The 17,773-nt window shown below is 40.8% G+C and overlaps 1 protein-coding gene across 7 annotated transcripts in view; it reads right to left on the minus strand.

Moving 5' to 3' along the window:
* The window catches only part of RGS7 (regulator of G protein signaling 7), a 501,886-nt gene that overhangs the window by 10,018 nt on the left and 474,095 nt on the right, over positions 1-17,773 (minus strand). For 6 of the 7 annotated variants that reach the window (XM_059145951.1, XM_059145947.1, XM_059145948.1 and 3 more), the window contains 6 exons: positions 16,774-16,835; positions 15,707-15,817; positions 14,141-14,266; positions 9,525-9,711; positions 6,791-6,880; positions 4,452-4,532 (listed from right to left, as the gene is read on the minus strand). In XM_059145951.1, coding sequence (XP_059001934.1) covers positions 4,458-4,532; positions 6,791-6,880; positions 9,525-9,711; positions 14,141-14,266; positions 15,707-15,817; positions 16,774-16,835 — 651 coding nt within the window. In that variant the 3' untranslated portion in view covers positions 4,452-4,457. The remainder of the gene's footprint in view (positions 1-4,451; positions 4,533-6,790; positions 6,881-9,524; positions 9,712-14,140; positions 14,267-15,706; positions 15,818-16,773; positions 16,836-17,773) is intronic. The other variant, XM_059145950.1, reaches the window with a different exon arrangement.

Consider the following 17,773-nt stretch of genomic DNA (forward strand, 5'->3'; position numbering starts at 1 on the left):
AGGTGGAAGAGTAGAACTTCTAGCACCAGTAAATCTACATTTATGCTAGAACATTTTTGGACCAAGTTTGCTGGAAGAGTTGATAGTAGAAAAGAAAACTTCAAACTGTCACAATTAGAAATTTTAAGAGTTACAGGGCAAGTTGGTAGCTCAGTTGGTTAAGCATCTAACTTTGGCTGAGGTCATGATCTTGAGGAAATGTCTCTTCATGCCCATTTCTTACCTGGATTATTTATTTTGGGGGTATTGAGTTTGGTAAGTTCTTTATAGATTTTGGATCCTACCCTATGACCCAGCAATTGCACTAGGAAATATTTACCCAAAGGATACAAAAATAAGAAAAGAGCCCAGATAGTCAGTGACAGGTGATTGGATAAAGATGATGGACTATTAGGCAGTCATCAAAAAGAATGGAGTCTTGCCCTTTGCAACAACATGGATGGAGCTAGAGTGTGTTATGCTGAGTGAAGTAAGTCAGAAGAAGACAACAACCATACGGTTTCATTCATATGTGGAAATTAAGAAACAAAACAGATGAACATAGGGGAAGGCAAAATGAAGAGAGGGAAACAAACTGTAAGAGACTCTTAACTCTAGAGAACAAACAGTTGATGGAGGAGAGGTGGGTGGGGGAGGGCCAGATGGGTGTTGGGTATTAAGCACAGGGATTAAGGATGGGCACTGGGTGTTCTATGTAAGTGATGAATCACTAAATTCTACTTCTGAAACCAATATTAGACTGCACATTAACTAGAATTTAAGTAAAATCTTGAAAAAATTTATATTAAAAAAATAGATGTCACTGAAAACATTTTAAAAGAACTAAGTATTTTTATCTTTCACACTTTAACTGCAAGCAAGTTGTAGGATTTATATTTACAATTGTTCTTATCTATATGCATACTAACTAATTATAGAGTTAAATAAAGATTTCATCCCAAAAGATTAATTTCAGAGTCAGCTCAGTGCTTTTGCTAAAATTCCCTCACAGAGTTTCCACAACTCCTGGAAATCTGTGGCCATCTCCAGAGCACAACTTCCAAACGCAATGCACTAGCACACCAGGGCAGTGGAGACCAGACACCGAGATGGTCAAGATCATCTTTCCTGTTGATTCTTTTACGGGCTCTGCCGACACTGCGCTTCACTGAGAAAGAGTGAACTTTTCCCCCAAGAGAGGTTATATCAGGTGAGTGCCTGGGAGTTCAGCGTGAACACTCTCTGTTTCCCATTTCTCCTTCTCCAGCTCAGAGCCAGGCTGATTTAATTTCCCCTTCACACACACTAAGGCGAGGAGGTGAGAGGTGCAGTTGGCATGTTGGTTTATGAATGTCGGTTGAAGCCGTGGATTCTCCATTCTCCTCCCGTTTTTCCTTTTATTTTTGGTCTGTTCTCCTTGGGGTTTTGTGTGGCAGACAGAGATCATGAGAGCAGTGGTTAGAGAAATGGTGTCAGATTTGGTGATGGTGATGGAGGAAGAAAACAGAATTAGTGCAGCACATGAGCTTTGTCAAAGAGAAGGACATCAACTCAATAACATTCAAAGCCAGGAGACAACGTAGTAAACCTTGAAAGACTTTGCTCTTAAGGCCTTATCCAATGGCAAGGAAAACAAAGTAATAAAAAAGTAGATCACAGGAAATGAGATGTCTTGGAGACAACAGGGCAAGGTGAACATGTCTTTTGGGGTATGGGTTATTCTGCTCCCATCAGTGTTGGGCATAATGAAGGGAAAATGAGTCGTCAATAGAATAATGGATATAAGTCAGAAAACTTTGTTTCCAGTCCTGGTTCTAGTTCTCAGCAGCTGGGTGTTGGTGGTAAAGTGAACTCCCCTCCCTGCTCATTTGCTCATCTGTGAAAGGCTGGTGACACCTGCTTAGTCATCTCCCAAGACTGTCATGTACGTAAAATAGCAACAACAAAACGAAACAAGCAGAAAGGAATGACTGTCTTTGGAACACAAAAAAATGCCTGTTTATTAGAATTATTCTCTAAGGCGCTGACAAGAGCTGATTAGTCTCAGTGACCGACAGAAGTTTCCGTGGCATTGGGAAGAACTGTCTAGCAAAGTATTTTTGATTCTCGTGTGAAACGAAACAGGGGCGCCATTTTTATAAGCCAGGTTATGAAAATGACCGCCCTGGAACAGGGACATAAACTTGTACAAGTAGACACTAAGTGGAAAGGGACTCAGAGGCAGAGGGGGGAGGGTTTATCTATCTTCTGCCGATCGGAAGAGTATTAAGGAACAAGGTGATCAATGGAGAAAGAATGAATTCAGGAACAAAATAAATTCTGGGTCAGTGTCAGCTCCTTTAATAGCTCTGTGATTCTGGGCAAAATATGCACCTCTCTGACTCTCATTTTCTCACCTATAAAATGCAGGTACTAGTAGGAGTGTAGTCATATCTAACTTGCGGGGTCGGATGATGTCGACACAAAGTCCCTAGTGCAGAGCCAAGGAAGAGGAGCGCGTGTCATCTCCCTTTGCCCAGTTCCTTTCGCAGTCGATGTACTTGTTCACAGTTTCCCTATTCCATTTCTTTCTTGAATAGTCTGTCCTGTATGTACCAGACTAACCAGCACCTAGGACTCCTTTAAAATGATTATCGAAACTCCATATTTCCTTCATTACGTCTTCCTGGTCAAAATAAAATTGCTTATTCTTCATCTTGTGATAGAATCACTTTATTGGCCCTGTAAAGACATCCTGTTCAGGGGCGCCTGGGTGGCTCAGTGGGTTAAGCCGCTGCCTTCAGCTCAGGTCATGATCTCAGGGTCCTGGGATCGAGTCCTGCGTCAGGCTCTCTGCTCAGCGGGGAGCCTGCTTCCTCCTCTCTCTCTGCCTGCCTCTCCATCTACTTGTAATTTCTCTGTCAAATTAATAAATAAAATCTTTAAAAAAAAAAAGATATCCTGTTCAGTTTATTGTGTAAATACTTAAGATGTCTCACATACCTGCTGACCCTAAAAGAAATCATAAACATGGAACAACAGAACCAAAGGAAAATAAGAAATGAGAATAGAAAGACTTAAAAGGAACTTGAAAAAGAAACTACCATCCCAAGATTTAATGTTGTATAATACATTTTCACTTTTATATACAGACAGTTTCCAGGATGGAGACTTAGTTCTCAAGACTAATAAATATAATTGTATGCTTTTGAGGAAATCGGAGAGCCTTTCTAATTTTCTTATTCCATTTTTTTTTTCTTTTTTTTTTTTTAGAGCATGAAAGAAACAAGATAGTCAATGAAAAATACTACTTTTTGGTTTTCCTGGATGGAAAAAGGTAACCCTGAACAGTTGTGTCTGAAGATTGTAACGTTTTAGTATGTTGTATGCACGGCATGAATGTCCCTCAGCTTCCCCTTCGGCAGTGATTCCGGCCTTCTCTCGCCTTCTTAAAAGGACAGGAGCCTTTCTCATCCTAATGAAGTCCTGTATGTCCCGTTAAATGTAACTTCCTTTGGGAATTCTGACATTTCCTGTGGGTGCCCGGATCTCACTCCAGCACCAAGCAGAAATAGTTTCTCTTTCTTGTGTGTGTCACAACATCTTATTTATATCATCGGCTCCAGAGCAATTAAGGTCTCTACCCTCTACCTACTCCTGAGACACAGCACATGTCTGGGATGTAGCGGTCATTTCCTGTGTGATTTTGGACGGAAGGCAGGAGATGGTTGAGCCTGTCTTCCCTTTAATTCCTACTTAAAGCTTGCAGCGTGGGACAGCGTGGGACTATTTTAAGGGTCGGGGATGGTGTTGGAGGAGAGATCCCCATCTTGCTCCTTCCCTTCCTCTTCCTTATGTTGTTATTATTTTTAATTAGAGCACAGAAATTTCCGTTCTAATCTTTAGAAAAAAATTCTGTCAGCATTGTGTTAGAAAAGGATGAATTTGGAATGATTCTTAAACATCGCACAGAGCACTGTGCAGCGGCCTATGTCTACTTTCTCCAGCAAAATCTTGAGGCTTTTTAAAAATACTGTCTTTATCTTCCCATGTGACTTAGAAGGCAGTTTAGGAAAATTTGATTTGAAAGGTCAGAGATCCCAATAGAGCCAGCCAAAATTTTGTGAAGTTTATAGAGTGATTAATTCCTGGAGCCCTTCATTTTCCAGCCCTTTAATTGGTGCAATCACATTGAATGTTCAAAGTATATACTGCTTTGTAAAGTCTTTCAAATACCCTGTGCCCAGTCCCAACCGGCAATTCATCAATAGAACTTGATTAACATTCCCCACCACAAAGGTTCTGGAAGGAAACTAAGAACAAAAACAGCATCTTTGTTGAATCCAATTTGCTTACACTTCAACACACATAACTCCACTTAACTGGCCATCACAGCAAAAGCCACAACACACACACGCACAGCAGCATGGAGCTAACCACACAACTCAACAGACAGTGCAGACGAACTTGAGTATAAACCAAGAGTTTTCTACCTCTTTTCATAACAGGTTAGTGCTGGCCCTCAGTGTTGGTGTACAGTTTTTATGGCATGGGAAAATAGGGATGTTTCTGCCCTATAAAAATAAATGTGTTGAAGGCTTTAGTTTGAGCTTACACAATGTCAGAAAGTTCCAAAGGCACGGCACAATACAAAAAAAAAAAAAAAAAAAAGTCCCACAAACAAATATATCACCAAAATATCACCAAAACACATGGCAAATGCTAAGAAAACAGTGGCAGGAAAACTGCTGGTTTCCTGGATGATTTAGGCAACAGTTTTCCACACCTTCCTGAACCATAAAGCATGCTGGTGGGTCGTTGGTGAGGTGCATCTTGTCACCGACCACCATTTGTACCAACTCATTAGGTCATTTTCTCCCTGCAGAAGTAGAAAGCACAGAACTCTCATTGTTCTTCACCTTCTAAGCTTTAGGAGGGACTAAGAGAGCATGTAGAAATGCATGCACTGTCTTTAAGAAAGGGATGCATGGAATAAAAATACAAAAAAGGTAACAATTTCTTCATTTTATATGTCATAATATGCACTTCTTTCCAAACCTCAGTTTGATACATGTGGGCTTTTCATGGATGACAGCTCTACTCCAGAAGGAGCTGGGACAGAAAGATAAGCAGGAAGAAGCACAAAGCTCTGAATCTGCATAAAGACAATACTTAACTTGTTACAGCAAAAAATGCAGGTGAGAGATGGGGTCAGAAACTGGGAAACTTTCTGAACTGGACAATAATTTGCAATTCCTCAAAAAGATAAAACTTACCACATTCTGTGCAAATTTCTCAAAAGATGTTCTGCGATCCATTGAGTGTTCCGACTTACATGAGTTGGAGGGGATGGGGCAGAGGGAAATAGGGAACATAAATAAAAAGAAAGCAAAGAAAACAGCAGAAAAAGGATGATGAAATGAGGCAACAGCAAATCCATGTTCTAAATCAAGGGACCAGGAAGGTAGGAGAGCTGCCGAGGAAGGACCCTCGACACAGGTCACAGGCTCTGTTTTTGTTCGTACTTTGAACACCAAAGCTCTTCCTGTCCAAACAAAATGGTATGGTTTCAAGCAAAATAAAATGAAACTAAATGAAGTAGATATGTGAAGGTTTTACACTGACATGAGTGAATCCTACATATTTGAAAATCTAGTGGAATATTCTCCGAATTCCCTCTTAATTTTCTGTCAGGACTAGATTTCTGTCGATTACATGGATTCTGCAGAGCACTGCTGTCCAACAGAACTTTCTGAAGAGATGGGAATTTCATTCTATGTTGTCCAGTATTCAGAAGCCTTAATCGGGGGCATTGAGCACTTGAAATATGGCTAGAATTTTCTGTACTTGTAATAAAACTTAAATGTTAACAACCCCATGTGGCTAGTGGCAGCTGTACTGGACACCTGCAAAGACAGGGTATCTGCTTCTAGCTGTGAAGGCCATGGACTTTGAAGACTCCCGTTAGCCCAGATGACAGTCATAAATCACACAAAATTGCAATTCAATCTCAAAATTTCAAGAAGTTATGGATTATTTTAACATTAAAAATAGTGATTTTTATATTCAGATTTTCCATACCCTTCTTTATTGTTTATACTGGTTATAAACATTAGCTCAATAATGAGGTCTGTTGCAGCTCTTCCAAAATGTGCTTGGCTACCTTCTTAGGTGTGTAAAATTTATCCTAGGGAAACTAAGTAACCCAGGATAAATAACAAAATATTCTGGAGCAAACATTACTATATTCTGACAACTATCATTGAAAAACAGGAGTCTAGGGGCACCTGGGTGGTTCAGTGGGTTAAGCCACTGCCTTCGGCTCAGGTCATGATCCCAGGCTCCTGGGCAGGGAGCCTGCTTCTCTCTCTGCCTCTGCCTGCTTATGCACGCGTGTGCTTGCTCGGTCTCTCTCTGACAAATAAAATCTGAAAAATATGAGTCTATATTTAGTCATGGGGTATGTGGCCAAGAACACACGAGCTTACTGGAAAGAGAAAACCCTCAAGTTTTTGACCTAATGATGTTCTTTCCTTTCCATTAATGGAATTTTTATTTCCTTAAACTAGACATACAGAAGACTAACATGAAACATGGAAACTTCTAAAAAACGTAAAGCATGAACATCTGCAGAAACAAACAAAACAAAATAAGCCATCAACAAACAAAAAAAAAAACACCTTAAATGGCCCTTATAAAATGCGAAGGTTTGGGGAAGGTCTTAGAGTATGTTCACTTACCATTTGTCCAATACCCTGGGCTCAGCAGAAGGAATTACTCCACACAATTACAACTGAGAACCAGATCGAGAAAGGTCACAAAGAACCAATACCTTTTTCTTTGCCTGTAGAAGCTCTTGGTAGGCACTGGATCTTATAAAACGTGGATATGAATCACTTTTCATCAGTTTGTAAATGTGCTCCTAAAAAGAAAGAGTGGTTGAATTGCTTCTTTAGTAGTTTTCAGGGGCAATCAAATACTCTGATAAGAATATACGATATGGTCCAAAAACAAGTCTGGAAGCAGCTAAAATTGACAATGTTGGTAGAATACTTTGTGTTGATAGAACATCTAAGTCTTCAAATTTATTATTTTATTCATGGGTCAATATTTGAACTGGTTTGAGAGCTACAAGGAGGCAAGTCACATCCAGTCCTTGAGAGAAATGGAATTCAGCTAATGGAGTGTCATGAAGTGATTTCAGATCAAGTGGCTGATTTATAGAGGTCACTTGAGACTATGAATCTGCTATCTCTTAAAATTCTTTCAGGCCAAAAGTGAATGATGCGAAGTCAAGCTCGAGTGATCCTCCTCGGTACCTCTGGCGTCTACATGTACTTGGAGGACACCAACTGCCCAGACAAATCATCTCTTCAGTGCCAATTATATGGAAAACTGTCACCCACATCCACTCTGGGACAGAGCACAAGTCTGGGAATAAATTTTGGGATAGTGACTTGCTCAATTTCCCAATTTGTATGCTTTTTAAAAAAAGCTCCTTTAGTGGCAGATTAGGTAAATATTTAATAATTTAATCCTAATCAGTCTGCTGTGTTCTAGCTTGATAATGAATACTGATAAACAAATCAAGAAAAAAAAAATGTATTCATCCATTTCACTGCAGGCCCAACGTAGGTTGATTCCGCTCCGGCCCCCTGCGGCGCCGCGGAGCATCAGTGCTCACTCCTCTTTTTAGTCTTGGGAGATGCCAGTGAGAGTATCCTGAATGTCCCAGAATCTGTTTGTTTGCGGAGAATATGTATCTTAAAAATGACTGTTTCCCTGGTCTCAACACACCTGCATACTTTGGAGTCACTCTCACTCCGTGTCTAGGCCAAGGCTCCTCTCCATGAGGCTGGTACATTAGGGACCCTATCAGAATTGGTGGTTAGGAAAGTGCGGGATGTCGTACTTTGGGAGTCCAGCATTGTGGGATTCAGATCTTACTGTGCTCAAGACCTGCCAGTTCCAAACACAGAGATGCAGGCCAATTTATTCATCTTTCTGAGTCTTCTAATCTGTAAATATGGGTGTTGTAAGGATTAACGGGATGGTCTCTGGCAAAGAAGGGGTTTGGATCTAAGTGCTCAGATCTACTTGAATATATGCCAGGCACACTTCAGGTGCTCGCCTATATTAGCTAATTTAATCCTCACCAAAAAAGCGCATCTTTTCTTAAATAATGCCAGGATTCTCTATTACTGCACATTTTTGAAGATGAGGTTAAATACCCAGCAAAAACTGGGGTTAAATAACTGAACTGAAAAAGAAGCCCGGTGTCGGGTGGTAATATTTTCTATAGAAAGTTATGCTTTTTTAATTTATTGGAGACCTATTAAGAATATTTTTAATGCCACAGATAACAAAGAAATGTTCCTCTGCAGACTTTAGGAAGGTCATTCCAAACATTTTACACATGGTTGGCTCTAGAAAAATGCTTGAAATTTTATCTTGAACTGAAAGAAAGATAAATCAGCAAGAAGCAAGCAACAAGGCTAGAATTTCCATCCTGCTCTCTCGTGTCTCTGTAATTATTTCCACCTAGAAGGCCATGGAAGAGCCAGACAGAGTGGGCATCCGGTTAGCTGTTTCGGCCTGTGGTAGTTTTTCTATAAGATGGTTCGTTTCTTTAAACCAAAGCCCGGAGAAATGTACTTTCCACTGAGAATGCAAGTAAGGAAGGGCGTGTGGATGTGTCTTACTCTTCACCTTCTGTATTTTATTTTTGTAACGTGGTTATCTGAAAAATAAGACGCTTTCTAGAACTATTCTTCTTCTCTGGAAGTATTAAGAAATATGTGTGTTCCGACTTAAATGCCAGTTTCAGCACATCATTAGGAAAATAATATCCTCTCATTTCAAGTTCATTTTTCTCTTGAGCATAATTTTTTTTTAGAGAAAGTGGAAATTCAGATTGTGTCCAAAGAGGCACTTATGTACAGTTTGAAAAAAAAAAAACTAAGAAAATTAGTATCTTAATATAAACTTGTCTTGGGAAACTAGTATCTTAATATAAGTCTCCCTTTTTGGGTCACAGATTAAAAAGTAAACTTGGAAAATTCATCCATGCCTCAATCTATTATTTCATTGCATCATCAAAGACAAAACTGGCTTGGGTGTGACGTTAATTTAAGCTGCTTTAGTTTGGTTCTGACTAGCCGTAATAATGAATAACTTAGGAGTGTCAGAATCTTCGAATCTCCACATTGGAAGACACCTCAAGATTTCAAATATGTTCTCCTGAGGTGGGGCCATCCTGAGAAAAGTGTTTTCTCACATACTGGGTGACAATGTGGAAAATGAAGTGAAAGTGTTAATACTTCAACTATTCCCCTTCAAGAAATTTTCATGTAAAAACTTTCAAAATTGGTAAGACATCCCCGGGTACTAGAAACTATTTTAATGTGTGTCTGTTTTCTTTGAAGTCCACTGGGGTCATTTTACGTACAGTTACCTAAACTGAAAACGCTGAGCCTAGCTGCCACTTAAACGCAAATTAAGCAAAGTAGCTGCGGTGCCGACGAAGCACGCTCGTGACTCACTGTGAGGCCCACGCGCGCACCGACCTGAGCGTCCTCGAACGTGTACCGCCCGGGCTCCTTCACATTCTGGGTGGTTTTGTCGTAGCTCTTAGAATCCAAGTTAATGGCGCTGGGGGCTCCGGGAGCCAGAAATTCTTGCCATATTTCCTGCACTCGGGAAGGGACTTCTCGAATAGGCCTTTTCTTCAGGTCCTCCACGGCTAGCCAGAATCTGTGCAAAACGAGACACCAGACATTCCCTGTGACGCCGCACAAGCTGCAGGTCCTCGTCGCACTGACGGGTCAGACCATGCACGACAGTGCGGAGGGACGGGCTCCGTCCTCCTGCGGCTTCCAAGAGACAGCCCTTCTTTCCACGAGGTCTAGTCAAACGTGTCCAAGTTTTCCAAAGGAAACGCGGAAAACAATCTCTCACGTGTTTTTTCTTGAAAGCAGATCTCCCAGAGCCCTGATTCTTTACACTCTAATTTTTAGTAGAGCAAAACAGCGCTGCCAAAGAACCGTTTATCGGGAAGGGAGAAGAGTTTGCAGGGAATCAGAGTGAGGGGCACAGAGCATCTGCTTGGGGGATGCCGGAGGGGATTCTGCTGGCGTCTGTGAATCTTTTGTCCATTTGAGCAATGAGGGTTCGTATGGAGAGGATTTTCTGCTCTACCTGGCAAGGGAATTACAGTGAAGCTTTACTGGAATTAAGAGAGAGGACTGGACACAAGATCACAAAAGGCCCTAGATGGAGGCATCGGGGTGAGCAACTGCTTTTAGGCTATTTAATTCAGAGCATTAGGGAATGGCAGAAGCAACCAGCTTTCACATGTCATTGTTTGAAAGGTTTAAATCTGCAGAGGCCTTAGAGCAATTCAGAAGCTCTGATAAAACATATACTGACTTTCTTCCAAATATAGAAATACGTTATATATACTTCTGCATAGAATATACATACTCTAAGAACACCAGAACATATTTTGATTGATAGGAGCAAATAGCAAAGCCTAATAATAAAGGGCCACATGGTATTAATGGGTTTCACTTCTTTAAATTTTGTTCTGTGTTACATGTTTTGGTCATAAGTAGAAATAATGTTGAAAAGATGAATACGTGTAACATTATAATTTGTTAAAATGAAAAAGGGAACTACTAGGTCTGTGTTATCCTCGACATGGACCACTGTCGCTCTAATGGCAGATGTAGTCATGTATGAAATAGGCAGATGGCCACAAAGATGGAGGTCGCGACAAGCTAGAGTCTTATGACTTGCAGAACTTTCATATCATTAAGTTTTAACTTGGGCACTAATGAAAAGTCAGAACTAAGCAATAGAACAGTTGAACTAGAGTTAGAATAGCAAATATTACCCAATCTAGTGAGTTTCCAGTTTCTTGAGATCGTTCTCCTGTACATGTATGTAACGGTGGATTTACTGTTATTTACCACATGTATGTAACAATAGATTTAGACAATGTCTTACACAGGAAGTTACCGTCACTGCTTTCAGAAGGGAAGGCTCAAGACCATTCATTTCCTCCAAAAACAAGAGATTTGGACATTGTGCAATGTAATAGGAATACCATGTGCCATCTGAGGGAGCATAAGTGATGTCATCAGTGCTCATTCAGGTCCATTCCAGCACACTTCGAACACCTGGATCCAAAGAGTTTTTCTGTCCTCAAAGAACAGAACCACTAGAGAAAAAGATACACCATTTAAATGGCGACCTAATATGAGGAAGCCCAGGAGCGGCTCTCAAGGGACAGCACAAGTGACAGTGTGGAAGTGTAGAGCAGAGAACCTTCTGCTGGGCAAGCACTGGGCTGGAGAAGGGAGTCCTAGGAAAGGACAGAACAATTAATAAAGGGTTGAGGAGATATTAATCACAACATCTACTCAAACATGTAAGTGCAGGCACTGTTCTAAGTGGTTCAGCTCTATTAACTCATCTAGTCCCTACAACTCCAGGGTCTGTGCTGTTGGTTTCCCCATTTTCAAGAAAAGGCAGTGGAGGATATGGAGATTAAGTCCGTTGTTGAAGGCCGCCCACTATGAGCATCGTAACTGAGAAGAGTTTCAGGGCTGGGGTCTGTCCGTCGGGTAATTCACGGCAGACCACGTGCTCATAGCCACTCCCTCAAACGTCTCCCGAAGACCTTCATCACCTTATCCTCAGCCTCCCTGCAGGTGCGATAGTAAGTTAGCAGAATGGAAAGGCTCTGCTAAGCTCCCGCACCCCAGTACACGCTAACTGGAATCTGAGGAAGTAAGTGTCTTAATGTCTTAGAGTCTTGAGTTCTTCATCTGTAAAATGGGATGATAATGTTTATCTCATTAGGGTTCCATGAGATTAAATAAGGTAAATTATGTAAAAGGCACTTTCGAGTGCCTGACATATTTTTAGACCCCCCACAACACAACTCACATTACTGTGTTGACTTGGTACTTCTGCTCTGCTGCGTGCTCTGCCTGAAAAAGGAATGAGCAAAACTACACCAATGGGCAGCAGAGGTTGTATCTGAGGAAGAAGAAGGCATCCATAAGCAGTATTTCTTGACTTTTTTTTCTGTCTTAGTACTTGGAGAAAGTGCTCATCTGAGTGTCTACACTGTGTAAACAGCAGGTGCTTACAGGCAGCTGCCCGATAGGATGCACTGAGACTTTAGGCTTAATCAGCCCTGCCAGTGAACTGTTCTGTTTCTCTTAATCTGTCACACCAGATGCCTAAGTGGAAGAAATGGGGCTCAGACGTGGGGAGCAATGGAACGTAGCCTGTACTGGTGTACAGAAGGCCGAGGATGCCGATGACTAGCCCATCTGACTCAGACGAGCTGATTAGCTTTCCCCAGACATATTTTGCTTATCTGGAAATGGGGCAAAAATGTTTACACTTCATTTCAGTTGTGATGATTAGATGTGTGATGGTCAGAAATAGTAAACACAAAATGTGACACACAGCGGTAGGGGGTATGATTAGAATATGATGCGCATAGAAAATATGTCGTATTTCCTGTATGAACTGACTTAGCTGGACAACTAGCGTGGCGTAGGATTATTGGGATGAGAAATGGTCAAGGCTTGGACGCACAATCAGCAGTCAGTCCATCATCCTTGAAACAGAGTTTGCACACACTTGTTCCTTTGCCCAAACTTCTTCCCTCTTCCTTTCAGTGGGTGGGGAGGGGGCAATTTGGGGCCGGTTGTCTCTAGACATCCAGGTCACAGCCTAAAGCCATTTTCCCTGGGATGCCTTTGCTGACCTCCAGCTCTGGGTTGACTCTCTCTCTATGCTTCTCCGAGCTAACTAACCACCAGTTTGTGTTGGGATCTCTTTTCTTCTCTGTATCTACCACTAGGACCATTTTTATTTGCTGAGGTGATCCTGGTGAGGCTCATTCCTTGTTTATTTCCTCATCGTGACCCCAAGGATGTCAGCCTTATTTAAAAACTTAAGAGAATTAGAGGAAATTCCACTTCCCCATCTTCTAAAAGGCTAAAAAAATATTCTTTCTCTGCTCTATTTTCTAATGCATTCTTACACTGAATAATTGATGACATGGCCTCAGTGTAAAAAAGAATCCTTAGCAACTGCAGATCTTGTAAAAACCCTGTCAGAAAGGGCTCCCATCAACTTAAAAGCACCAGAAACTGCATCCCAGCGACTCATGACGGCAGCGTGTATGACCACATTCCTCCAGGTTCTGACTGTGGTCATCTTGCTTAGCCCACAGACCACCTGTCAAAGTTTTCCATTATTTCCGAATGGTTTGGAATTGGGATCCGTTCAGTCATCTGAGAAGAATGTGACCGTGCCTAGGGCCGTAATGTTCCAATGGAAATAAATGAACGCTGGGACCTTTCTGTAAATGAATCTCACAGGACTGCACAAGTCCCGGGAAAGTCAATTAGGATATCATGTTTCAAAAGAATAATGAATGGAAGAGTTCACGGACAAACATTTTTATGTAGTGGAAAGTTGTCCCTCACTTCAATGAGGGCCAGCAGGGCCACTGAAATCCACGGCAGTGTCTCCCATTGAAAAAATTCAATTTCCAGGTGCCTCTCAAGTTAGAAAATTTTCAAAAAATAAGTAAGGATGATGTTCACAGCAGATGGCTGGAATGCACACCCCTTTTCTACTAACAGCTCGGTGTGGTGTGGATACCAACTGCCCTGAGGCTGAATTTAACTGTGCAAAGTGGATGGACTGGCCCATAGTTTTGTTCCAAGTTATTTTTCATTTAGTAGGCACCCGGATCTCTTTTCCTAGACCTTACTTTGGAAGCAATATGCAAAGAAGATCAATACCGATGAATAAGGATGATTGAGCTGCATAAATGTTATCGGCCATTCCTCATTTTGTCAAACATTAGTCCAAGGATTACACGTCTTTACAAACTCTATTTCAAATGCATCAAATGATATACTTAAAAGATCAAGAGACAGGGTAAAAATAAACCTTGTAAGGGATTGGTCATGCCGGACAGGCTTCTGCCTTTGTTAGCATTTTCCCCTCCATCAAGAGGCAGCAATTCAGTGGGTTCATATCATCATCACGTTGGTAAGAGAGTAACTGGTCTATTTTGTGTAAAAGAACCAGCCATATTACAGTAAGTCTCTGTGAAAGAGAATAAGATACAAGCAATGTGTCTTACCTTAAATTTTCTGAACTGAATTCCGACTCGAGAAATTTCAGGAACTGTTCTCTCCCGACGGGGTCTTTCAATGCTTCGTCCATGCCGAAACCCCATCGCTTTACCCTCTGCTGGCTCGGTTCTTTGCTGTAGGAGGTAAAACAGAGCCAAATGGATTCACTGCCAAGTCTGTATTTTGTGATTACATTTCCCCTCAGAATCATATATCCCGGGGAAGTTCCCATCTTTAACATATCTTTCAGAAAAAAAACCTGTGACTGATGGTTTTGCATGAAGTCATGTTGAGGTATACGTTAGGGATTAACAGTGGTGTCTAATGGTTCCTGAGCATTGGGTGCTAAGAGATTCTCTCTTTTAGATTTTTTTCTGCAACTTTATGAGACAAGTACTGTTAAGTTCTCACTATGTAGATGAAGAAATCAAGGTACAAAGAGAGTTATAACTTTCCAGTGTCTGACAGGAAAGAAGGGGCGATATTCTAGACATTCTGACCTCAAAGCCCATTTCTTAGCCACTATATAAAGCAGTCTCGAGGGGCGCCTGGGTGGTTCAGTGGGTTAAAGCCTCTGCCTTCTGCTCAGGTCATGATCCCGGGGCCCTGGAATCGAGCCCCGAATCAGGCTCTCTGCTTGGTAGGGAGCCTGCTTCCTCCTCTCTCTCTCTCTGCCTACTTGTGATCTCTGTCTGTCAAATAAATAAAATCTTGGGGGAAAAAAAAACAGTCTCGAGGTGGTAGGCTGGACTGGGGGAAAATGCATTGGGAACCAAGAGGCCTCAATTCTGGTAATGAGTCTGCTGTTGATGAAACATGTGACCTAATCCTAGCTGAGTCACAACATTCTGGAATCCAGATCCCTCATCTATAAAGTCTAGAACTTATGCATGAAGAGTCTGCACTTGTCAAACATTTAAGAACACTGGATGGGGGTAAAAGGCAGAAAGGTCCATAAACACAGTTTAGTACAATACCACTAAGTACAGAATCCTCACTCTGTCAAGTGAGGGACACGTTCTCATGACTCTGTCCATGTCAGTGACCCGAGTATTCTGCTCTCAGGAAGGAAATCAGGAAGTCTTAGATCGTGCTTTGGTTTGCTTAAGAAGTCAGTCTCTTGTCAGATTCTCTTAGAGTGTTTGTGGTAAGTTCATTTTGTTTTAAAAGTGAGTGTGTAAGGGCAGACTTGTACGGGCTTAACTGAATCTGGATTCAGCATTCATTCTGCTTGAATACGGGGCCTTTGTGGCCCTGTGTGGCCCTGTGCCTTTTCAGAGAAGCTAAAAACAATGCACTAAATTTCAAGAACCAAAGATCTCAACTCTGACTAGTCTACTCTGAAACTCCTGTCCCTCTCACTTTGTGTCCGTCCTCCGGAAACGCAAATCTGGACACAGATGCAAGTATCTAAGGTTCAAAAACTATTACCTTGAACGAGAACTTTATATCATGGACAAATAGAGACACAGAGTAAAACTGAACTTAAATGATCAGCTACAGAATTCTTCCCGTTTCGACCGAACCCTGCAATAAGTGTGAAATCTTTGAAGAGAGGAAAAAATGTCACATACCTTGCTTCGAGTTCCCAGAAAGTCGTATCATCAGACAGCCACGGGTTCGAAGGGTCAGGTGGCACAAGAAATGGGTCATATTCTAAGTACTGTTCCGTGTAAGTTAACAGACTAGAGAGAAAAAAATATTTTCATCTTTTTTAGTTTCTCTGGCTGAGGTTATACTCAGCCCAAAATATGGAACATAATATAAGAAGGTCTGGCTGAGGAATTACTTGTTTATAGAGTAAAATCTAACAGCAGTTTTTACATTTCAGTAACTTACATGCATCAGCTTATGCTGCATCTTGGAAGGCAAACGTGGCTAAGGGTCCACGTCTACCCGTGCCCGATCCAAGTGAGGCCACATCCCTCCATTCAAATGAAGCAAAATGGAAGGCGTCGGCGTGTGAAAAGCTGTGCTAAGAGCCAGTTCCAACCTTTGGTCAACCACTCCACCCACAGCTGAACTGATTTTAGCCAACTTGGAGAACGGGTTAAAAGACAGTTGTTGTCAAAAGTATCTACAGGAGTTAGGTAAAGGGGGAATCCCTAACTTTTTAAAAAAAAAAAAAAATCTGTATTTAAGAAAAATAAGGAAAAGCTGGAGAGGAGAGGAAGGATGCTGGAGAGGTAGGATGTGGCAGTGTTCCAAAGTAAAGAGCACGTGTGCCATTAGTAACAAAGTTAAATGAAGAAAAGGAAAATACTGAAAATCTGTGTTTAATTCAAATTCTGAAGTCATGCAGTCATTGAAAAGTGTGAACGTTAAGATGAATTTACAGAGAGGTTCTAAGTTGCCAAAAAGTAACTTGATAAATTGAAAGCTTCATTTCTCTCAGCAGGAGTGAAAAATTCAACTCCTTGGAATTATCTTCTGTATCTGATTCTGGCTACGCAGGACTGGATCGCTACAGATTGAAGATTGTAATGATCGTTCTGTCATTTAAACTATGACAGAAGAGGGCTTTGGAAGTTTTCTATGTGCAAAACAGAAAAACAAAATAACATTTCCTACAGGATTCCATTTTAAGCTCATCTGTCACATGAAATTTTTTCTTTTAATAGGGGCATCTTGAAATACTCACCTATCAGCAACTTTTGACATTTTTAACCGATGTCTATCTAACTGTATTTGCCAATATTTAATCTGAAAAGAGTTAAGGAAGTAGTTAAATAAGTAGTGACATTCTCATAGTTTTCAACTCTAAATTCTGATAGACTGGGCAATTCTAAGTATTTATTCTAAGTAAATTTCAAAATCTGAAAAATCAAATGAGACAGCTCTGAAAATTAAAGTGTTTGAATAAAAACATAGCCAGCATCCCTTTAGAACAGCAATGAATCTGAACTTTCTGCATGCTTTAACAAAATGTAAATTTATTTTTAAAATGTTCTAGAGATTGTAAACATTTATTCATATTGAATAACCAAATCAGAATCATCCCCCCCATGTTTAATTCAGAAAATAAACACATTTGTTATTTGTACTATAATTTCAAAGTAAATCCTACTTCCTCATACTAGCCCAAGAAATCATTGATATGTGTTTTGGAAATAATTTTATCAGCATTTCAGGACAAACATGTGGACCTAATCACATACGGGAAACTTGGAAACTCTAAATACTACCCATTTGTGACGATTATAAATATACTAGAAAAAGTACTGTTACACTATTGATAAACCATATCACAGTAAAATGTTAGGGGAAAACAATCAAAAGGGGGAAAATACCCCATGACCAAGCCAATCAAGAGATTTCACTATTATTTAAGAGACACTGGTGTTTGTGTTGAAATGTTACCTGGAACCAAAACTATTGATCAATCAGTGAAACAAGACATAACGTGTATCATAATTGTACACCAGTGTTAGTGAGGGAGAACTTCGAGAGGCTTATGGAGAGCAGTACCAGAAGAACAAGAAAAAACACTCGGTGAAGATCATGTCACATGACCAGATACATAAAACACGTGACTCAGCATCACCAGGTTCTTGCCTTCTCATCCTTCCAGAAGAGTTCCAGAGCACAGAAGAACTCTTGAAACAGAGACGACTAAACATCACTGCATGTCCTTTGTAAAA

This window comes from Mustela lutreola, chromosome 14 (assembly GCF_030435805.1).
Source record: "Mustela lutreola isolate mMusLut2 chromosome 14, mMusLut2.pri, whole genome shotgun sequence".
NCBI lineage: Eukaryota > Metazoa > Chordata > Mammalia > Carnivora > Mustelidae > Mustela > Mustela lutreola.